General features: G+C 36.6%; 1 protein-coding gene across 3 annotated transcripts in view; it reads left to right on the top strand.

The window, feature by feature from the left end:
- The window catches only part of atg4c (autophagy related 4C, cysteine peptidase), a 78,503-nt gene extending 63,490 nt beyond the window's left edge, over positions 1 to 15,013 (top strand). For all 3 annotated transcript variants that reach the window (XM_073063212.1, XM_073063211.1, XM_073063213.1), the window contains 4 exons: positions 2,488 to 2,566; positions 10,270 to 10,346; positions 11,867 to 11,986; positions 14,642 to 15,013. In XM_073063212.1, coding sequence (XP_072919313.1) covers positions 2,488 to 2,566; positions 10,270 to 10,346; positions 11,867 to 11,986; positions 14,642 to 14,818 — 453 coding nt within the window. In that variant the 3' untranslated portion in view covers positions 14,819 to 15,013. The remainder of the gene's footprint in view (positions 1 to 2,487; positions 2,567 to 10,269; positions 10,347 to 11,866; positions 11,987 to 14,641) is intronic.
- Positions 15,014 to 24,701: the final 9,688 nt, after the last annotated feature.

Raw genomic sequence — 24,701 nt, 5'->3', positions numbered from 1 at the left:
TGAAATCCGGATTTACTCTGGTTGTGATGTTCTCTGTTGTTGCAAAAGTTGACTAAATGTCATTCAAGTAAACTGTGTGCATTTGGGTGGTGATCTTGAAAGTTAACTGCAAGTGCATTAACCTCAATTATGTCATAGGAAGCATTTCTTAATGTGGAGATGAGCTGCTAAGGAGTCCACAAGTTCAAGGTGACTAATAATGCTTTTGAATGTGTATGTGTAGAAAATGAAATAATGGATAAGAGCACACGGTATTACGGGGAAGAAACTAGCATGAATAAAAGATTGGACGTTTGGCAGCAGGCAAAGAGTTGGAATAAAAGTGGCCTTTTCTGGAGGCTGCCGGTGACTACTGGTGTTTTGCATGGGTCTGTGTTGGGGCCGCTTCTTTTCATATTATATGTCAGTGAATTGGATGATGGAATTAATGGCTTTGTGGCCAAGTTTGCAGACATTATAAAGATAGGTGGAGGAGCCAGGTAGTGCTGAGGAAGCAGGGAGAATGGAGAAGGACTTGGACAGATCGAGATAATGGGCAAAGAAGTGGAATACAGTGCAGGGATGTGTATGGTCATAAACTTTGGTAGAAGGAATAAAGTTGTAGACTATTTTCTGAACAGGGAGAAAAATTAAAGTATCAGCGCTGCAAAAGGAACTGGGAGGTTAATTTGCAGGCTGAATCAGTGGCAAGGAAAGCAAATGCAATGTTAGCATTCACTTTGAGAGGACTAGAACTTGAGAGCAAGGATGTAATGCAGAGGATTTACAAAGCATTAGTCAGACCATACTTGGAATATTATGGGCAGTTTTGGGCCCATTATCTAAGAAAAAGATGTAGTGGCATTGGAGAGGATCCAGAGGAGGTACATGAGAATGATTCTGGGAATGAAAGGGTTAGTGTATGAGGAGCGTTTGATGGCTCTAAGCCTGAACTCCAGTTTAGAAGAATGAGAGGGGATCTCATTGAAATCTATCAAATATCAAATTAAGCCCTTGTGGAGAGGATGTTTCCTATGGTGGGTGAATTTAGGACTAGCATCTCAGAATTGAGGGGCGTCCATTTAGAACAGAGATGAGGAGGAATTTCTTTAGCCAGAGGGTAGTGAATCTGTAGATTTATTATCATAGGCGGCTATGGAGGCCAAGTCACTGAATATATTTAAACTGGAGGTTGATAGGTTCTTGATTGGTTAGGGTATCAAAGGTTATGGGGAGAAAGCAGGAAAATGGGGTTGAGTGGGATAATAAATCAGCCATGGTGGAATGGTGGAGCAAACTTGATCTGAATGTCTAATCTATGTCTTGTGCTTTAAACTAGAGCACCTGGAGGAAACACATGTGATAATAGGGAGGACATGCAAACTCAAGGTCAGGATTGAACCCTGTTTCTGGTACAGTGAGCAGCAGGTCTACTAGTATTCCATTCTACTCTGCAGACTAAATATTTATGCTTATTTGCATGCTCACTGAAATTAGTTATAGCATTTTCTAAATCATTGCAGCATCATTGAATGATGTTATAATGGAATGTTGTTTTGGGGCTGTGTTCAAAGCCTCCTAAACCATGCAACAAATTACCCACAACTATAGCCTTGAATTTATCCACATGATAAGTTTTTATTGTACTTCACTTAACATATGAAAAGAATGCCAACTAACCGTGCTTTGCAGGGCAGGTAATAAATACTTTATATGTTTTCAGAGTCAAGGCTGTTAAGTCATTTAAGCAAACTGTTTCTTCCTATTTATAGAGACTTAAATGAAAGGCAATGTTAATAGCCAATTAAATACTTGTTTGTGATAAATTAAATGCTTTTGTTTGAAATTTTGTAAATATAAAATCCCTGTTTTCATTTCAAAATCAAGCTATCTTTCTGGTTCAATGGGAAGCAGAATTTCTCAGGGTGTTAATCAACCTTGCCGATTCAGAGACCCATGTTTCTAATTTTGGTAAGATCTTTCAGAGTGAGATTATTGGCCACAGTTGCATAAAAGCATCAGGTGAGGGTATAATCAGATTTGGCCATGGTGATGTTTGTACAATTTACCTTTCATTTAGAATAAGGCAGAACAGGTACCACTGATAATGGATGGCATTTAGTATTCACAATACTATAGAATAATGATGTTCAGAAGAGAAATTTGTTTCATTACACCTTAATTTCTTTGCAACTTATAGTCTTCTCAGGCAATGCACCATCAATAGTGTGGTTAATGAAAATGAAAATTAAAATATACATGAAAAGAACTGGCATTTTACAATCACTGGTTACACACAACCTGCACAGTCCTTCTGATATCTGTGTCCACATTACCAGTTTACAGTTTTTTTGAGTTTTTACGTCAGATATTGTTTACACAAAAGTTAAAATAATTGGGAAAGGTTGCACACTGTTTTTCAATTATTTCCCAATTTAGAAAAGGTATGTTTGATAGAAATGACTAAAAACTAAAAAGTTCTCACACAGTTCTTCTTTCTACAAATAGGGGATCTTAAGTCTTGAGTTCTGTGTTGGAATTATTGGTGGAAAGCCAAAGCAGTCTTTCTACTTTGTGGGATTTCAAGGTTTGTATATTTTATAATTGATGTGAAACTTTTTTCCCCTGAAATTAAGCAGCAATGTAATTATATATTTTACCTTTTACTCTTATTTGGTTGCAAGCTGCAATATATTAAGATGTTATCAGTGGTGGAAGTATTAGAATAACATTGGCCAAAAAAATCTCTTATCATATTAACTATATCTTGCATATCTGCCATTTTCTCACCTAATTGAATAGTAGTATAACAAATGCATTGAGTGGCTTGATCGCAGTAAAAGTTCCTTATCCATAAATTTCACCTCACAAAATATGATGGCAATTAATTCTATTCATAGGAATTATTTTAAAAAGCTTTGTTTTTATTTTAATACGGTAAACTAAAGTGGTAATAGTTTTTTTCTTGTTGGAAGAAATGATAAAATGAAATGCATACTCCTGCTATTACTTACAAGTGTGTGTTCTTTTATCAGTTGATTACATCAAGATCTAAAATAGGAAATTTTGGCAGATAAATGTGTTTATTTAGCTTGCTTCAAGTCCTTTACAGAGTTTTCCAATGTGCTTTACAGCCATTGGAGTGTATCTGTTTTATAAGGAAACCTGGCAACCTTTTTACACAAACTCCTACAAACTACATATTTTATATTTTGGAGTTACTAATAAAAGGAAATTTTGACCAGAACATAAAAATAATACTTCTCTTCAAAATAATCTGTGCAATATTTAATATTTATTAAAGAAGAGGAAAAGGCCTCCAGTGCAAGATCTATTTAAAAAAAAAACCTACATGACTGTATCTGTATTCAGTCATTTGTATCTTTCAGTATTAAACTGGAAGATTGGTGTAAGACCATAAGACATAGGAGCAAAGTTAGGCCATCTAGCCCATCAAGTCTGTTCTGCTATTCAGTCATAGCTGATCCTTTTTTTTCCCCTCCTCAGCCCTGCTCCCTGGCCTTCTCCCTGTAACTTTTGATGCTGTGTCCAGTCAAGAACCTATCAAGCTCTGCCTTAAGTACATTCAACGACCTGGCCTTCCACAAGTTCACCACCCTCTGACTAAAGAAATTTCTCTGTATCTCCTTTTTAAATGGATGCCCCTCTATCCTAAGGCTGTGCCCTCTTGTCCTATACTTGCCCACTATGGGAAACATCCTTTCCACATTACGTCTAGCCTTTCAACATTCAAAAGGTTTCAATGAGATCCCCTCTTATCTTTCTAAATTCTAGGAAGTACAGGCCCAGAGCCATCAAACGTTCCTTGTATGATAATCCATTCATTCCCGGAATCGATCTTGTGAACTTCCTCTGGACCCTCTCTAATGCCAGCACATCTTTTCTAAGATGAGGAGCCCAAAACTGTTCACAGTACTCAAGGTGAGGTCTCACCAGTGCCTTATAAAACTTCAGTATCACATCCTTGCTCTTGTATCCTAGACCTCTTGAAATGAATGCTAATATGGCATTTACCTTCCTCACCTCCAACTCAACCTGCAAGTTAATCTTTAGAATGTTCTGCACAAGGACTCCCAAGTCCCTTTGCAACTCAGATTCTTGGATTTTCTCCCCGTTTAGAAAAAGTCCGCATATTTATTTCTACTACCAAAGTGCATGACCATGCATTTCCCAATATTGTATTTCATTTGCCACTTCCTTGACTATTCTCCTAGATCCTTCTGCAGCCTACCTGTTTCCTTAGCACTACCTGCCTCTCCACCAATCTTTGTATTGTCTGGAAACTTGGCAACAAAGCCATCTATTCCATCATCTCAATCATTGATATACAGCATACAAAGAAGTAAACCTTTGTACACCTCTAGAATGGGACTTGAACCTGGAACTTTCTGAATTGTGTTCTAAATGAGTTACAATTGGCAAAAATGAGAATAATTTTTATTAAAAATTGGGGAAAATGAGAATAGTGGGGAAATAGGAAAATATTTGAAATGCTTGTGGATAAAAGATAAAAAATTATTTCATATATTTGTATGGTTTAACACACTAAAAGTATAGTCTAAAATTCTTGTGCTCAGACCTTCACTTGTATTTTGCATTTCCTGGCCTGTCCTATCTGAACATTTTATTTTTGGAAAGAATTGTTCCCAATGCCTTTGCCTGATTATGATCTTGATGGTACCACCAGACTGAATTACATTAGTTAATGGGAACATTGATTTTAAATGTCTCAGTCCCTTTATGTGTAGCTAAGAAAACTCACAAAGATGTATTCCTTAGTTTTCTTGTTTCAGTGTTTTCCCCATTGTATTAACTTCAGATTGTAACTGAATTGTACAAGCTGGGAGGACTTAAGAATTATCTACAGTACAGAAGCTAAACTTGGCCCTTCGTTTCAAGGGGGAAGAGTCCACACTGTCTGTTGATAGCAAAACAGGAAACTCAGCTTGAGAGTGAACTACCTATATATTTCCTGAAAGGAAGATGAGTTTGCCTGTATTCCCTTGTAGTCAAAGAGCTGTCCACAATACTTGTTGTTGGAAGTTGCTTACGGATAGCAATTTTTGGGTGAGACACCAATGAGAATCAAGATCTCTGGATTTCCTAAAAGAAAACTTCAGTAGAATGGTATAAAACTGGATAAGAAAGATTTATACTAATCAAACTTTTTTTGTGAATAGCAATTCCAGCAGTTGAATTAGCAGAACAATTATCATCATCATCAAGTGTCATGCCCAGTTTGAGCTTTGACTGCCATGGCCCACACACCTGTTTTGGGTCAAGTGGATCAATTCATTAATATTCATTTCCAGTTCTCTGGCTGCTGTCTCCATCATCATTTGTTTTTGCCTTCCTCTTGCTTTCTTCCCTTCAATCTTTCCCCTAATTACCGTGCATTCTAACTCCTCTTTCCTCATCACGTCTAATGAAGTCACGTTGCCTTTTCATGATCTCATACATTATTTCTCTTCTTGTGCTTGCTCTGTTCATGACTTCCTCGTTAGATATTTGTTTTGTCCATGATACTCTGTGCATCCTCCTCAAAAACCACATCTCTGCTGCTTCAATTTGTTTCCTCATGTTGCTAGATATTGTCCAACATTCTGAACCATATAACATAACTGGATAAAATTAACATTTCAGTGCTCTGAGGCGAGTTGTCATGCCTAGCTTAGTGTTGGTCAGTATATTCTTCATTCTCGTAAAGATGTCTTTTGCCATCCCTATTCTTTTGATGTCCATGTTGCACCTGCCATCTGATGTCACCCAGCTTCCTAAGTAACAAAAGATCTGTACTTGTTTTATGTCTTCCCCATTCATTCTCAGCCTGCAGATAGGATTATCCTTCTTTTTGGATATCACCGTACATTCTGTCTTTTTGCAATTGATGGATAGACCCATCTATCAATCATTATGCATCATGCAGAACAATGCATGAGTTAAAAGAGGGAGATAAAAACTTCTGCTCATAATTTGAAAGAATGGTAACCCATAGGCTGAATGTTCAAACTTATGGTAAATAGTGACATTGAGCTCAATAAATTTGGTGATTTCCAGCTTTGAAATCAAAGCTACAGTTGTGTTTTTAAGTACTTTGTAGCAATGTAGGTCAAATTAAGGCAAGGCACCACCAATATCAATGTGGTCAACTCTTGTAAGAAATTCTTTACTAACTGAATGTACAGATGTTGGGAGAGCTGGCTCATTAGGAAATTTTAGATGGGAGTCATTCTGAATTGTCTTTGTCAGCCAGTGTTCCAATCTCTATCATCACCATCTCTTGCAAATCCGGATTCATCAGACAAGAGATGTACACCATGGGGGTGGGGGGGGGGGGGGCTGGCAGGGACTGAGCAGAGTAGTACACAACTGTTACTTAAGCAGTAATATATAGTCCACAAACACATCTGATAATTATGTTGAGAACCTTTTCTCTTCCTCCTACCACTTTTCCCCTTCCATCTATGAAAGTCATGTGTGAGGAGAGGACATATCATTTAATGAAGGTTCATCCCAAATCTCTCCACAGAATGCTGGAAAATGGATGCTTTCATAATTTTATGCATTTGGCTCTCCCTCAGCTCGATTCCAAAGAAAACAGCCCTAGCCCATCCAATGTTTCATATCTGTTTTTCCAGTTCTGGCTGCATCTTCTCCAGGGCAATTGTACATTTCCTATGGAACTGTACACAATTCTCAAACTGTAACTTAATGTGAATATAGTGTATACAGTTCCTTCATAACCTTTCTGCATATTTTGTTTACCTTTTTTAAACTGTTGACAACTTAAGGATCTGTGGACATCTGTTCTTCTGCATTTCTCTGTTCTTCCATTTATTGAATTTTTCCTCTTTTCCTTTACTTAAGTGACTTTGACTGATCAAATTCTTCTTACCACTTTTCTGCCTCACTATCCAAATCATCTATATCCTCAAATTGAAAGTTTTCCTCCATTTTTTCTTTGTCTTCAACATCTTTTTCCTGCCAAATATGTCTAAACCACTTTTATATAAGTAAGTAAATCAAGGGATTATTTTGGAACATCATGGTTTAGAGCATTCTAGTCACAAAAACAGCTAACAATCATTACCTTCTGCTTTGTACTGTTGAATTAAATTTCAATCCAGTTTGGCACTCTTCCTTTGATCCCAGGAAATATTACTCTTTTGACCGGCTTACTTCATGATAACTTGTCAGTAGCCTTGCTGAAATCCATTAACACTACAAAACTCTGTGTTCTCATCAACCCTTTGTTTTTTCCTTAAAATATATAGTAAGTTAGTCAGACATGGCCTTGTTTTGAGTAATCCTTTATTCTGTCTTAATATAGTCCCTCTAAATTGATTCCAATGATTTGTTCACATTTTAAGTTAAACTAACCATCTTCTCAATTTATCCTTCCTTTGTAAACATCGGTACAGTGTTAATGGCCTTCCATTTCTCTAGCACTTCTGTTGGCAGGAATGATTGAAAAATGATGGTTCAGAGCTTCTGCAATATATTTCTTTGCTTCCTTCAACAATGTTTATATTTCAACTGGTGCTGGTAACTTATTCTCTTTGAAAGAGGCTAAATTTTGAAATATTCTTATATTATGTTTATCCCATCCAATAGTCTTCACACTTTCTCATAAATTACAACATTGATATCATCCCACTCTTATAAGCACAGTATAAAATTTTCATTAAGAACTGGACCCATGTCTTCCCCCTCTATATGAAATTTTGGTCTTTCATAGACCAACTCTTATTCCAATAAATTCTTTTGCTTTGTATTCTTTACCCTGATCGTACCTTCCAAATTAATTTCACCTCCTCTGTTTTCATGGACACGAGATTCTACATGTGCTGTAAGTCTTGAGTAAAACACACAAAATGCTGGAGGCAATCAGCAGGTTAGGCAGCATCTATTGAGGGGAATAAGTAGTCAATGTTTTGGGCTGAGATCCTTCATCAGGATTGGAAAGGAAAAGGGCTCCATCTTTTCCCTTGGCATGAATAAAACTCTCAGAAGGAATGGCTTGTTGGCAGTGTTGTACTTTGCTCTGTGAGACTTGGGCTGGATCTGCTAGAAAGGAATGATGCTATGCTTCTGAATGGCAGCATGTCAGACTCCAAGAGGAAGGGCATCACTTCCTCATCAACAAACACAAGGGCGACAGCAATGTCATCAGGAATTGGAGACCCATTTCACTGTTGAATGTGTACTTTTAAGATGTTTTTGAGGGCCTTTGCCAACCAAGTCAAATTTGCTCTTGGACAGGAGATCCACCAAGCAAAACCTGTGCTGTATCAGGCAGGAAAATCTTTGACAGCCTTGTGCTGATTAGTGATTCCATTACATACATGCAGGACAGAGAGGTAAATGCCTGTTTGGTCGGGAGAAGGTCTTCAATAGAATATCACGCACATACATGATGGATGTCCTCTCTCTCCAAGTAAATTTTGGGAATGGAATCAGAAATTGGATCCAACTGTTCTGCACAGATATCTGTAGTACAGTCCAAATGAATAGGTAGGGTACAGATAGTTTCCCCATAAAGTCTGGAGTTAGGCAGGATTGTCCACCCTTCTCTGTCTTGTTTTTGTGTTACATAGAATCTTTTGCCAAATCCATCAGGAAGAGCAGAAGAGAAATGGCATTGCCAGACAGTGAAGACACACAGTTCAACACCTCTCTGTGCATGGATGATGTCGCCATCTTCTGCATGGACCAGAGTCAGTTCGCCGTTTGAGTTGGCATCGGGTCAGAATCAACTGCAGGAAGAGCGAGGCTATGCTTTTTGGTAACTGGCCCAACTGATCCAATGTCCCTTTCACCATCAGGCCTGACTACCTGAAAGTGCTGGTGATCTGGTTCAAAAGAGCTGATGCATGTAACAAGAATTGGCTGGGGTGGAGTGGGATGGTGAAAGAAAAACTGGATTGGTGGAAATAGTGTTTTCTTGGGTGTGATACCCTCTCGGGGTGCAGGTTTGGCTTGTTCCCAGCTCCTCTGCCTTGGAATCACCCAGGATCTCAACCAGTTTATCTGGGGGCCCAAAAGGGTCATGATGCACGTTCCCCAAGAAAGGGGCCAAAAGTGTACCCAATATTGCCCCATTCTGGTGACCATCACCTCTGTAGCTATATCAGACAGTGTATGGGCCAAAAATATGTGGGCAGCAAATGTCACTCTGTATTAAGTTTCTATTCGTCCCAGGTGTAGCACAAGATAGGCCTGTCTGCACTACTGCACAATGTCCCAGTCAGTTGGATGTTGTCACATTACCTTTCCTTTGTGGAAGAGTACTTACAAGTACACACCTTTGTGTGACAGAGATTTTTCATTATTTCAAAAATAGATTATATTCACAATTAAAAAGTGTATACAAAGGAAGAAACAGTATTTTTTAACATTCATGGTCACTGCATTGAGTAATGTAAACATTTAAAGAAAGCAAACACATAGTACAATTGCTACTCACGATTTCCCGAGGTACTACCCCTTTCATTATTTGTGGGGGAAGGGGGCTGCCCTGCATAAATCAACCCCTCTGAGCAGTAGTGGAAGGAGCCTAGACTGTGGTTGTTGCTGATAGAGCCTTAGCATTGACTGTATCCCTCAGCCTGTGCTCCTGCAGCCTGGACTGTGGCAGTCCACAGCATTCCGTTACAGACATCTAGGTATGTTTTTTTAATGAAATTGTAATCTAACTGTAATCCATAGACTTCCTTCTTTCTAATTTATATATATATATATATTTTAGTTTGTACCAAATTCTTTACATTTAATCTGGTGTGTACATTCACATCATTCCAGATTCACCCTTCCACTCTAGAGTAGCTGCATATCCTACTGCTTTTGAAATGGAGTATTGCTGCTTTTAGTCCTAACATAATCACTGTTATCTTTAATACTAATTGAGTCACTCTTCTCTTTACATTTACTATCTAAGATGGCTCTCGCTCCTTGAAATCCCTGTACATGATCTTTTCACCATATGAACTTATTTTCTTTCACACTGCATAGAACATTGAGCCCTTTTGACTGAAGATCAAATAGGTGTCCATTGCTGGCTGCTTTTTTTTTAATCAAGTTTTCCAACATCTTAAATAACATCAAAATACTATGTTAAAGAAAAATTGTTTAAAAAGAATGCAGTCTTGTCTGAAGATTTCATTCAATAAACGTGATAAATTGAGCATTATTTTACATGTTGAAGAAATGGGACTGTAAGATGTCTGATTGGGATATTGAGAATTTATTTTCTTTTTTTTGTCCTTCAAGATGACAGTTTAATTTACATGGATCCTCATTACTGCCAATCATTTGTGGATGTCAGCATGAAGGATTTTCCACTTGAGGTGAAGTTTGCATCTGTAAAATGCTTACTTTATTTTTCTTGTTCAGTCTGTAAATTAGAATTATTTAGTTTTGTACTATGGGGCACTTTACACTAAGATGAACACATTTCCATCTTAATCAAGATTTGTTAGTAATAGATTTTGAAGGAGCTGTTAAGCTTTTGCTTTATCCCTTTGTTTCTTTTAGTAAATTTGTGTTACTTAAAGACACCTGGAATATATTTCAACTTTAAAATCCAATGGAACTACAACTAAATTAAGACTATGTTATTGAATTTCAAATTTCACAAAAACATTTGTGTGTCAAGAGTTAACAGATATTTCAAAACTGTGCATATAGACTAATCATAGCATCCTTATACCATTGGTAAAATAAATGGGAATTTCATTCTTAGCAAGCTGACTATGTAACACTTAAATTACACTTAAAGTCAATTGTCATTTTTAATAGAAACAGAATTTCTCATTTTTGGTGTGTTACAACTATGTTGTGTGTAGTGAGTCCTCAAAGGTATTACAAAATTATGTGGTGAGACAGTGGTTTAGCAATTTAATTTAGTGATTCATAAACTTGCACTAACAACATTAAAATGTAAGTTCCAATTCCAATATCATATTTAAATTCAGTAACATAATCTAAAACAAAAAGTCTTGGTAATGATGAACTGGACTCTATTGGATTTGTGTGGCTGATGGATTAATGGTAACAGTTTTAAAAGTGATAACACAGATAAAGTAACAAAAATTGTCATGAAACTCAGAACTGGTAGAAGATGAGATGCTGTTCCCCATGTTTGCATTGGCAGGAGACCACAGATGCTTGCTGCCCTGCAGAGAAGCAATAGATGCCCTTTTACCTCTTTCTTACCCACCATCCAGGCATCTAAAAAGTCCTGAAGTAGTTACACTTCATCCAGGCTAGAATATTGGATTTCATAACGTCGTCTCCTGTACATTGGAGAAACACAAATTGGGCAGCTGCCTTTCAAAGCACCTGCATTCTGACTGCTCAAAATGTGTTTAATGTTAGGAAAATGTTATATCTGATGGCATGAATTTTATCCAGAAAGGTCAGTACAGTTTTACTGTGGGTGCAGTTTCACCTGGAAATGATCAGTTAGTTGACTTACTCTGGGTTTCATCAGTTTTATGTGACATAACAGAAAAAAATCTGTGCTACATGTTCCAATTTCTAGGCAAATACATCCAACTAATTCTGCTCTATTCTTTTATCTTCCATTAATAATCATGCATTACAATTTCATTTGATCGTATGAGACAATTTCAGAATTGATAGTATAATTAGAGTTATTATAAGTGCTGTGTTTTCCCCAGTTGAAGTGTGCTAAGTGTAATACTGCTGCAAGCAAATTCTTCATTGTACCTCTACCTCACCGTACTTGTGCATATGACAGTAAACTCTATTTGGTTTGAATTGTATTTATCAGGACTAGTAAACCAGTGGAGTTGTCAGTGCTTTTTGCTGAGGGGCTAATTCTCAATTTTTGTTGTATTTTCAGTCCTATCACTGTCTATCTCCAAAAAAAATGTCATTTGGTAAAATGGATCCTAGCTGCACAATAGGACTTTATTCATCCAGTAAATACTATTTTGAACACATAATTGAAGAAGTAACAAAGGTGAGTGGTAGAATTATTGATGGAGTAGGCTGGGATAAGTCACTGGGTAATTTCTTTCTTTACTGTTTCTCTGTAATACTTAAAATCTATTAGAAGAAGTAAATAATCATCTGATAGGTTAATAAGGGAATGATAACTTGGTATGGCATTAACCATACATTCTTGGAAGATCTGAATTAATTGAGATTTGCTGCATTGATGCTAGGGAGTGGCAAAATAATCCAAGATTCCCACGCTGATGTGTAAGAATAGTACTTTATTTTATAGATTTGTTCTTTAGTATTGTGCTTAATGAAAATTGTGGTAATTGTACACGGGAAATTTCGGGTTAGTTGAACTGCAGCTTTTCACACTGTATTGGTTAATGATGGAGGAATAAGAGATGTACTTGTCAAGTGCACATATTTTACTTACAGATTTGAAAAAGACAATGGCAAACTATCCTTTTGGTTAGAAGCTAGAAGTAAAAGGGGAGGAGTTGAAATACCTCATTGTTTTTTCTGTTTCATATGAATTCTTAACAACAAAAGCCAGGAAGCTACCAAGCCTGTCATATTTTTAATTGACCTAACCATCTTCTCAACATGGCCCTTAGTCCTTCCTTCTTGAGAAAATCTGTTCTGGGGAATGTTTATATTACTCGCTTCAAGACACTTCTCTGATTTATTATACACTTCTATTACCTATTTAGAATAAAATTTCTGCCTCATTTCCCTTTTTCATAACCTACCTGTTCTTGTTTCCCCTGGTATTTGAATCCTGAAACACAATGAGCAAATTGCCAGGTCAACTTTGTCAATTTCTTTTATCACCTTAAACATAATTAACTCACCACACCAAATTCAGTTATTTTTGTGTATCGTAATCATCAATGATATTTTGAAAGCAGTTTTGTGAAGACTGCATCTATAATTTTAAAAAGCATTCCTGCTAATGAGAAGTCGGGGGTTGAATTTTCCTATTAGCATTGTTCGTTCATTTGACATTGTATTTTTCAAACAGCTGTCAAATATTGTCACCAGCAGGTGGCAATATTGAAAGTAAAATAAATCTAAGCTTGGCAAATCACTTTCATTATACTCTGACTTAAATGAAGCTTTACATTGTGTGCAGTTCTGATAGATTATTTCATTCATGGCGCACATTAAAGTTGGTTTGAATTGGGGGGAAATTATTCTATTAGTGCATGAAAATGTGCTTAACTGTAAGGAAATTTAATTTATCTTAAATTCTTTTCTGCATAAAAAATAGAATTAGCCATTTTAAATGTTAAAAATTATTGATTTAACAGATATAAACCTGTCCTTTGTTTAAATATAGTCATCACATTAGCAACTGATGCTCAGATACTCTTTGTAATGCATACTACTCAATCTTCATTGATCTCATTTTCTTGGGTGACGTACCCTCCACAACCTGCAGCCTCAGACACACAATCTTGTACAGTCCAATTCTACCTTCTCCACAAAGATCTTCCTTCAGTCTTCTCTTTTCTTTTACCTCTCAATGAGATCTTTCCTGTATCCATAGTGACATCTCTGATGTGTTCAACTTCTATATCTCCTGCCTCCATCAATGAGTATTCACTACTTGACACATCTTCTCCTCCCCTCTCTTGACCATTTTGAAGGGACCATACCTTCTTTGCTTCTTTGCTTCACTGTCCCACTTTAACATCTTTGCCACCCACTCTCATTTTCTTGGCACATTCCCATGCGAATGAAGTGTAACATCTGCTATTTTGATCTGTCTCTTCCTATCATCCGAGAACCCAAAGAAATGAAGCAGCAGAGCCCTTGCACTTCTTCCAATTTAGTTTGTTGAGTTGGCTGTTTATGCCAAGGTTGTCTCTGCACTGGAGAAAGTAAATGTAGATTGAGTGACCACATTCCTGATTTCTGCATTGCACTACACAAGCTCAGACATCAGGAAAGCACTGACCCATGCACTGCTTGTAGTTGTCTTCGGAACTGCTGACTAGCAAATAATATGATCCTGCCCATTGGCATATTAAATAAATAACAAACAAATTGTGAATCTTTTCATTTATAGTTTTGTCAGTGGTGTTATACAACATTATGTGTATAGTTCCATATTTATGCAGTTTTATCTTTCAACATTCATCAGGGACTTGTTTGAAATGTCTATTTGATGCATTGTTAAAATGTAATCGTTGACCTCCCCAATGGTTCTGTTGGTAATAAGGCTCTCTGATGTAATATGGACTTACACAAAACTTGAAGATCCCAGATTTCGTTGTTGTTCTATATTGAATTTACTAATATTAGCTGGGTCAGTACTAAGTTTTTTAAAAACTGGTTTGTTGCATAAAAGGGAACCTTAGCAAGATTTCCTGTTCTATATTGTTACTTAAGTGTTAATGCGTGTGGTTAATCTCTGAAATCTACTGGAAAGTGCATGTGCAAAAATTATGTGGATTAGATATAGGTAGATATAACAATTTGATGATACTCCCTGGGTTGCGTCATACACAGACAATGACAGATTTGGTGTAAATGCCAAAACATAGCCACTCTGAAGAGGAATGAGTGAGAACTGAATATTGAAATCAAAAGTGGTAAGATTTTTTTGTAAGAATCAGTTTAAAAATGTAAATGAAAATCTGAAAGTATTTACTTTCTATTTAATTTTTAGGTTTTCAGCTCTCCTTCTAAGGAGAAATATCCACTATTTACTTTTTCAAAGGGTCATGCTAAAGATTATGAAGTTGATAAACACTGTACACTGAAAACTGAATCAATAACACAGGACTCTGGGACTCGGAGGAGGAAAGCAGAAAGGTTGAGTAATGAGGAATTTGTTTTGTTGTAACAGAATTTCACAGTAACTACGATGGGGTTTCCTGCCATTGCTGGCAGAAACTATGGGTGCCTACTAATGTTGATTGATAATCTGTGAAACATCTGCAAAAGTATATATTTCACTGTATAAAAATGTAAACTTAAGTGTCTTTTTTGTAATTTACTATAAATAAAATAGTTTCAATACTAGTTTTTTACAGCTGAACATTTTTCTATGGTTTTCTTCATGCGTCTTTATTTTCTTTGCCTCACTTAGTTAAATCATAGATATTTGAGATTAACAAAAGAACGGTCTTGGAGATATTGTGATGGTTTAGTAAATAAATCAGAGATCATGCACTAGTCAAAATTTCTCCAATTATCCTGCCTCACTCCGAACAAGCTCCCTTTATATTTATATAGTCTCCTCCTTGACCTTGATGGTATGGGTGTGAAATCATGACTGGAAACTTAAATTATTTACCTTCCTTTTATTTCTCAATACAGTTAGTATCAAAAACCAGTTTCTGATTTAAAGTAAATAATTGACCATTAACATTTGTGAAATTTCCTAATTTCTATCACCCTCTGCATAGATTATTGTCATGTGTACACTAAATAGCTTGATTTGGTTACTGTTTATACAAATCAAATCATTATACAGTGCATTGAGCTACACTAAGGTAAAACAATAACTATGCAGAATAAAGAGTAAAAACTACTGAAAAATCATAATGGAAAAAAAAGAAAATGATGGACACATACAGAATAATTAGCATTAGTCTTTGGAATTGGATAGCATCTCTTGGCTTTCCTATTTCTTAGTACACAATCATGACAGAATTTAAGTCAAAAGGAGGGAATATGCATATTTCTAAAACAGGACAGTGTGCAACGTTGTTGTGGTTATCCTATTTCATGATTGAGGTTGCAAAGAGTGTTGTTGCCAAAGTAATCCAAGTTAAATTATTGTAATGCATTCAATAGTTTGTATATACTGCAGCCACAGTGCGCTGCAGATGCGAGGTATATTTGCATTCATGCTAAGTTTTTTTCATACAGATTTGACCACCTTCCCCAAAAAACAAAGGTTGTATATTTCAACATCTCATTTCAGAGATTTGAAATTTAACTGCCTTGATACATTAATATTGTTATGTAAATGTAAACTGCTGTTTTAGTTATCTGACCAAAGAGTGATTGTTAGTTAATGATCGGCAAGGGTGACAATACCTTAATATGTAAGTATTGCATTTCCCCAGTTTATCCTTTCTTCTATTTTAACAATTTACACTGTATGCCATACCAACCTGAGCAGGATACTTATAACTTTAGTGTTGACAGACTAATAACATGGCTTTCTTCAGTCTCAAGGACACGTGCACTGTTTAGATATTCTTTATATGCACAGCAATTGCTTAATCTTGTCCAAATGTGACTCCTTTTCAGGGATTCAATGTATGGTTCATGAACCAGGGAACGATGGAATTTATGTACCACAGTTAGTTCAGGACTACTGGTTTTCTATGGAGTATGAGAAGGATTTTACAATTTGATGGGACAGCAGGTGGATCTGCCATTGAGGCATTGGTAACAATTGCCGTAAAGCAGGAGTTGGTAGAGTGACAGGCAAGAAAATTGAGAGGACTCTGGCTATTGAGAGTACTTGTTTCTATCAAATTAAGCATAAACTGATTTTAGTAATGTGCTGTTTTCCTAAATCAAGTTGAAGAGCACATGGTAAACTAACGATTATGCAGGAAGGTACAAAATTGGGAGAGGGCAAATTACAACAAGGTAAGGTAGAAGCTAAGGGACGATTACTTGTGACGAGCCGCTGTCAGGCAAGTGATGTCTGAAATGTGGGAGCTGTTTAAAGACCATCTGATCAGAGTTCTGGATCTGAATGTTCCAGTAAGGAGTAGGGACAAGGGTGGTGGGATAAGGGAACCTTGGATGACTTAAAAGATCCTAAATTTAGTCAGGGATGAAAAGGAAGTATGCATAAGACTTTAAGAAGCCAAAATCAGACTGGTCCTTGCGGAAGATAAGGACAGCAGGAAGGTGCTCAAGCAGGTCATTATGAAGGCCAAAAGAGGCCACAAATAGTCCGTAGCAAGCAGGATCAAAGAGAACCCCAAGGCGTTTCATATGTTTTAAGTAAAAGTGGATAACAAGGAGAGGATGGGTCCACTCAAGGATAAATTAAATAATATGTGCTTAGAGCAAGCGGCTGAGGTAGTAAATGAGTACTTTGTGTCAATATTTACCAAGGGGAAGAAATTAGAGGGCTGTGAAAACAGAATGGAGCATTCTAATGTGCTGAGACATCTTGAGATTAAGAAGGTAGTGTTGGGTCTCATGAAAAGCATTAAGGTGGATAAGACCCCAGGACCTGATGGTAATTTTCCTAGAAAATCAAAAGAATCAAGGGAGGAGATTGCTGGGCTTTCATGCGAATCTTTGTGTCCTGATTAGCAACAGGTGATGTCCCAGAGGACTGGAGAGTAACAGTGTTGTGCCTTTGTTCAAGAAGAGAAACAGAGGGGTAATCCAGGTAAAGGCCTGTGAGCCTTGTGTCAGTGGTGGGGAAACTACTGGGAAGGATACTAAGAGATAGGATTCAGGCTCATTTGGAAAGACATGGCCTGGTCAGGGACAGTCAGCATAGCTTTGTGCAGGGCAGATCATATCTTACAAACTTGTTTTGAGTTTTTTGAGGAGGTTACAAAGGTGCTTGATGAGGGAAAAACAGTTATTCACATGGATTTTAGTAAGGCATTTGACAAAGTTCCTCAGTAGGTTGATTCAGAAGATAAAGGTGCATGAGAGCTAGGGTAGGTCACATGTATGGATTCAGAACTGGCTTGCCTATGGAAGACAAAGTAGGGGTAGAAGCCTGTTATTCTGGTTGGAGGTCCACGATCAGTGGTGCTCTGTGAGGACTGGTACTGTGACTTCTGCTATTTGTTAAACACCAGAGGACATGCTTTTGAGATTGGAGGGGTAAGTTTAAAGGCATCATAATGGGCAAGTTTTTTAATATATAAATGCAGAGAGTGGTAAGTGCCTGGAATGTGTTCCCAGAGCAGTAGTTGAATCAGGTAATTTGGTGGAGTTTAAGAAGCTTTTGGGTACACATGAATATAAAGGGAAAGAAGTTGTATGGATGAAGGGATTTAGATGTTAACAGGAGGAGGACATTTAATGCAACCTGGCAACAAGATTGGCACAGCATCACGGGCCAAATGGACTGTCCAATGTTGTAATGTCTGTGTTCTAAACTGGGACAGGAATCAGGCCTTAGTCTGTTAAAGTAGATGGTAACCTATGAGAGCACAAGTTTAATGTGGCACTGAACGTGTTCTCAAGTGAGACTTAGGGTAAACAGTGTCGCACCATCTTATTAGACACAATTGGAGCTAACTGCTTCTGCTTTTGTTCTTATTCTGAATTATTTTATTCTTAAATAATTTTGAATTCCTTCCTCCTCAATGCACTATTGTTGATTATCTTCAAGTGCTTTAATCCCATTCAAAGAACATTTTTTGCAGAAACAAGTTTAATATCACTGACACATATCATAAAATGTGTTGTTTTGCGGCAGCAGTCCATTGCAATAGATTTTTTAAAACGACAATAAGAAATATTTGTATGATATGTAATATTTATATATGTGTACCAGAGACATTCTGTAATTATCAATAAACCAACTGTGTTGAATCAATTGACTGTACCTGGTGTCTCAGGGTTGGGTGTGTCTGCACCTGCACTACTCCCTGCCCCTGACAGTCTCTGCTACCTGCCCCATACCCCTCCCATAGTGCTCCACCCTTGCCTAACATGTTTCCACAGTACTGTATATATAAATGTGTGTGTACCATATATTTATATATGTGTACTGTGTGTGAGAAGCTGTGTCTGTATATCTTTGAGTGTAAGTATATATTTGTGTGTATATTAAATTTGTAATGCAAATAGAGAGCAAAAAAGTAAAATTAAATAGAGAGGTAGTATATATGGGTGAATTGTCCATTCAGAAATTTGATGGGGGGTAGGAGGGGGAGAGGGAGAGAGAGAGAGAAATATATATATCTCTCTGTCTACAGGTTCCTGTACCTCCTCCCCGATTGCTGTTTCATCTCTTAAATTTGCTCCCACTTTTTGGTGCTTGTTATTCCTGTATCTCTATAAAGCAGTGGTTAGTACATTAAGAATTCAATAGAAATGCTTGTTGATTGTCATTCTGATGTGAAATGTCACTGGTCACTTTGGAGACTGTAATTTCCAAAGGTGAAGGTGGAAAGTATATTTCTCATACATCAGTTTGGTAAAAAGATGCTAATTTGCTTTTTCTTCATTTAAGATTTGTTATTAGGTGTGTTTTTCTAAGTATGCATGACATTTGATCATTATTTAGATTTATGACATACTTTCTAGGTAGTTACGCTGTGTGTGACTCTATGTACTGTGTTTTGCACGTTGGCCTTGAAGTAACACCGTTTTGTTTAGCTGTAGACATGTGTGGAAGATGTGGAAGATGCATATTGTGCATTATTATTGGTTAATAATCAGGTTAATTGGTTAATATGTCAGTGGCAGCTATGCCCTAACTAACCTAAATCAAGAAATTATATTAGGTAGATGCCTGATTAGCTGTAGACTTAGACTTGTTTTGCAGATTAATTTCATATTTATGATTGGAGTTTATTCAATTGAGTGATAATAGAACATATAATTTTTCTTGACAAGTTTAACATTGTCATTAGATGTAAAAGAGTGAATTTTATCAGGATATTCTGCTGATATCATTCTATGGATTTGTGTTTTTAAAAAGGGTCTTTCTGAAGTGCACGTTTAGATTTTGACTGTGGGATAAAATATTCTCCACACACTAGGTCAATTTGCTATTTAACGCCCATCATTCTCAATTTTTCAGCAGTAACCAATGGTGGGTGCTAAGGCTGGGTAGGATATCACTAGTTTCTTTACAGGATTTTATTGTCAATTACAATATTGCCCTTAGCTTTCTCCTTGGTCTGTTCAATGAAATCAACAAAATAACTTCATACTAAGGAATCAGAACTTATTATGACACTATACTATGAAGGAAGTTTGCTCAATCTCCACCTCGCTTCCACCCATTGAAAAGATTGTTTCCAGAGGTTATAAGCTAATGTGAAGAATTCAGTGAAACAAGATATTACATAATATTTCAAAAGTAAGAATTGAAGTCAATATGGAAGTTTTTGACTGGTGGAAAATAGTTGTAAGATAATTATTTTAAAATATAAAAGCTATAAATTTATCAAAATTATAGTGATGCCATTTACAATAGATTTATGAAATAAGTATGCATATTATTATACACTGGATTTGATTAATTGAACATCAGCTAATCGGGACAGCCACTTATTTGGAATAACTCTTGAAGAACAAAAGCAAATCAGGGAAGTAGCCAGGATTCCCTTAAATTATTTGGGACACCATACTGCTTAATTAGGGACTATTGCTAAACAGTTTCCATCTAGTGTCAATCGCATGCACTTGCATGGTTATTAGATGTTACACTGTGCTTTTAGAGAGCATTTTTTAAAATAGCATCATTGCGTGTGTTTGTGTTCAAAAACCAGCAATTTTTTGTTACTGATATTTAGCGAGAAATAAGTAGTAAGACAATTAAAAATTGTTTTGCTCTCTGTGGTTTCAAGTACTGTATTCAGGCTTGGAGATGTCAGAAATTGCCATGAGTGAAAATGAAAATGAACTTAAAGAAGGCAGAAACTATGAAAATTTTGAATGTATTAACAATCAACTTGAATGTTACAATGAAAACGAAGATTTGGAGGATGCAATAATCAAAAGAACTGTATGAAGGCAGTCCATTATCTGAACTAGGTGCCTACGCTGATTTTGTTCACTTAGTCAATCAAAAGGACACAGCAGTGCACACTGGATGAATTACTCCATTGATAACTATTATGAACAAATATACAGTTTTATAGTACTGTTTTAGTATCGGTAGTTCTCTAATTTGTTCAGTATTTCATTTAAATACATAACTTGTTACTCTGTTTTATACTTTTTTAACTGTTTCCATGAAACTTTGACTAATTGGGGTAACCACTTAACTGGGCCAAACTGTACTGTTCCTGATGTGACCCAATTAACCAGAATCCATTGTATTACGTTTTGAGGGGATAATCAGTTCTTATTTTTAGGCTCGGGAAGTCATTATAAGGAATGGGGCACCTATCATTTTACAAGCTCAGTGTCATAAGCAAATTATCCTAGTTAATTTACAGTAGGATTTAGATATGAAATTCCCTCTGCTTTTTGAAGCAGTGCTAAGTGTACCATCAATTATATACAGGATAAATTTCTGCTCCATTAAGCACTCCCACAGTGGGCATAGAAAGATGGTCTTTTCCCTTAGATCTATTCTTGTGGATTATAGTGCCAAATGTAGATGACCATATTTGAATATCTGATTAAGATCATTTCTCATTCTCACCGTTCAATTCAAGACTCTAAATGACCTGGACTGTTTACCTAGCTTGAGGGGTGGAAGGTCGGGAATTGAAGAATGTGTTACAGTCCATTTCTCATTTCATCATCTGGCCAATTGCATGTAAATTTTCACTATTCACCATGTGGAGCAACCCACAACAGGTCTGCTCGCTGAGCTTCTACTTTCAAATGGAGTTCTGAGAGGACCAACTACTGTCATGTACAAACAACTAATTCAATGCTGGCTGAAGATCCATTTTATTAAGTAACTCACCAAAGAAGTGTGTTTATTCGCAATCAAAGACGATTTGCTAAGAACAGATTTTATAATGATATTAGGAGAATGCATTTTATCTCAGAAATGTTATGTGGAGAAATATGTGTAAAAGCTCTCTGCTAGTTTATCTCATAGTTGTTTGCTAAGCAACTATGGGAAACACCCCACAGTAAAATATGTTTTTAAGATTGTGTCCTGTTGGCAGTGTAAGCAATAGTTTGTTGTCATGCTAAATACAAATTCTTGTAGTAATGGGTCAATGGCCTAACTTTCTTCATCTGCATTTGAGAGCCTATTGAATTGATGGTAAACAAGGGAACAGAAGGACAATTCATTGCAGACCTCTTGGTAACAGATTAGAAATGGTTGGTATGAAGCAATGAAAGAATAATTTTTAATTTAATTGTATGACCATGAACATTTTGTAATCGGTCAGAGGGGTTCAGTTATGTCCTTTTTGGAAATGGCAGCGGAGAGTTTTACTAGCATTGTAATTGCAAAAACACGATCATATTTTCTGAGGATTTTTTGTTTCAGTTTTTAACATGAAAGGGTGCTTTTCTCTGAGGGGATATACTGTTCAGTGTGTATTTACAGAGAGGTATGAATATTTGATTAAATGAGTCATGGTCTCTGGAGAAATTTAATAACTATGGCATACACAGCACACTCCTTTCACAGTTAACACAGCTGCCAATAATGTCAGTGACATTCAGACCTTACAAATCTAATATATTCTGTGGAGTAAATTCCTGGTTACAAAGAGATCTATAAAGTGACACTATTCAGATATCAGTTTTGAACTATTATCAGACCAATTTACTGTGTCTAATTTGTAAAGATTTTTTTTCCTACGGAAATGAGCAGCCTTGGGAAAGAATTGGTGGCTTACATTGTGGGCACGTGGTACTGGAGGCTGCATAACTTCAGTCATTTGGCTTAAAAAGCTCATAATAGAAAGATACTTCAAAATACAATGGGAATAGTTTTTAGTGTAAGGTTTTTTCACAAAAAAGAATATTTTTTTCCCCTTCCAAGGATATCTGAGTTTAGCTGCTTTATCCAAGGTTGTCATGCATGAGTTTACATAAAGAGTGCTGGCCAGCTGTTCCCTGGGGAAGAAGAATCAAACCTAATCATCTACATGCATTTCCCAACAGAAATTACTCAATGGCAATGATTTAAGTTGGAATGTAAAGTTTTTCAGTCGATTTAAACTTTAAACTTTAAAAATTAACACCAGTTTTCTTTCCTTTAACAGTCTCCAATATGTTTTTGAATAATTGGTTATAAAAGTTAAAAGAAAGCAAGTAACAGAGAGAAAATGAAAAGTAAATTGGATTTGTCGATTTTAAAGAATCACTGATCAAATAAGTTACTGGGTAATTAAGAAGAGTTGTAAGATGACTAAGTTCTGGAAACCACAATTATTATGTCTCTGTGATATTAGTGCTGTCAACAATAATTGTTTTTGAAACCACCTTAGTCATTTATTGGATTAAGAGACAGTTATCAGACTTTGAGGGCAAGAAATACACTTCAAATGTACCTAGGGCACTCACTTGTAGAGGTCTAGCGACAGATCATCAGGGACTTGGTGAGGGAGCGGTATTGGCAAGTCAGTAACATTGATTTAAGTAATGACAGCAGGAGGGTGGGGGTGATAGGGATCAAGGAATTCAGCAGCTCTGATGACTTTAGGAACTGGCAACTCCATTGATTTATTCTAGTGCAACAAATCAAGAAACAGGAGAGGGAACCCTGCAGAATTTTTCCATCTTTGTTGCGTGGTATAAGGCAGTTGTTATGATTATTTTTAGCACCATATCAGTTAAGATTGGATTCTGGAGCAATTATTGGGTACAAATTTGGAGCTTTCTTTATTTACAAAGTTCAATAATGTTCCAGGTATATCTCATAGCATGTTGCAGAGGAACAAGAGTTCTGTCAGGGCTGAATGAAATCATACGCAGAGATTTAAATTCACATGAGCTTATTAGATCATCTGCTAAATACAGTTTTCCACTGTACATCCAGAAAGATATACTTCTTGTGTTTTGAACTAAACTAAACAGGAACTGCGAAGTTGCAACTTCATATTTATTTCTATTTCTATTTGTCTAAAATGGCGCTCAAACCCCAGAAATCATCTCTCGAACTTCCCACACTGTCCAAAATATGAGACTAATAAGAAATCTTAATCGAAAGCAACATAGTGTGCAGTTTGTGTAGGAGCATACAATTATGTTTAGTGTCAAGACAGAGATATTCAGTAAATCAGTAATCCAATCTCTTGGTCTTCCCATAATAATATGCAAAACTGTGATTATACTTGATTACATGCCACATCTTTAGCAGGTCTTGGGAACCAGTGAAATGGGTAGAAATGAGACAAATGTTTCAATTGCGGTCATTGCATGGTTACCTCTGAACTTTAAGCTTATTTGTTTCATTACAAGTTCATTTATTCAACTGTGTTTTGTGTGAGATGATTTTATGTAGAATAAGGAGAATCACAATGAACCATAGAACATTACAGCACAGAAACAGGCCTTTTGGACCTTCATGGCTGTGCTGAACCATTTTTCTGCCTAGTCCCACTGACCTGCACCTGGGCCATATTCCTCCAAACCCCTCTCATCCATATACCTGTCCAATGCTGGAAAACTGAAAGAGAAATAGAATAGGGTGGGAATGTAGTGTCTCTTAATCTGCATTTGTGAGAAAGGATTAATACTTTGTGACACAAGACATACTGCAGATGCTGAAAATTTAGAACAATACAAAAATGTGTTGGAGGAGCTCAGCTGGTCAGGCAGTATCTATGGATGGGAATAAACAGTTGCCGTTTCAAACCAAGACCCTTCATCAGGACTCTGAGACACCTGAATTAAATATTGTCTATGATGTACAAAAATATTCAAATCTGATGACTGCTTGAATAGCATCTTAGCTACCAACCTGAATACTTTATGCCTCTGCCAATAATGCACAATGGATACAATGTACTATTCCAGTAAAATATGTCACCCAAACTATCAAATATCTGTCACCAACAAGGGTGAGTGTTTTGACCACATGGAAACACCACTACCTACATGTTCCTCTCACTTGCACAAATAACAAC

The sequence above is a fragment of the Hemitrygon akajei genome, chromosome 12 (assembly GCF_048418815.1).
Source record: "Hemitrygon akajei chromosome 12, sHemAka1.3, whole genome shotgun sequence".
Lineage (NCBI taxonomy): Eukaryota > Metazoa > Chordata > Chondrichthyes > Myliobatiformes > Dasyatidae > Hemitrygon > Hemitrygon akajei.
Note: the sequence above shows the minus strand (reverse complement) of the source record. Positions and strands in the feature narration are given on the sequence as shown.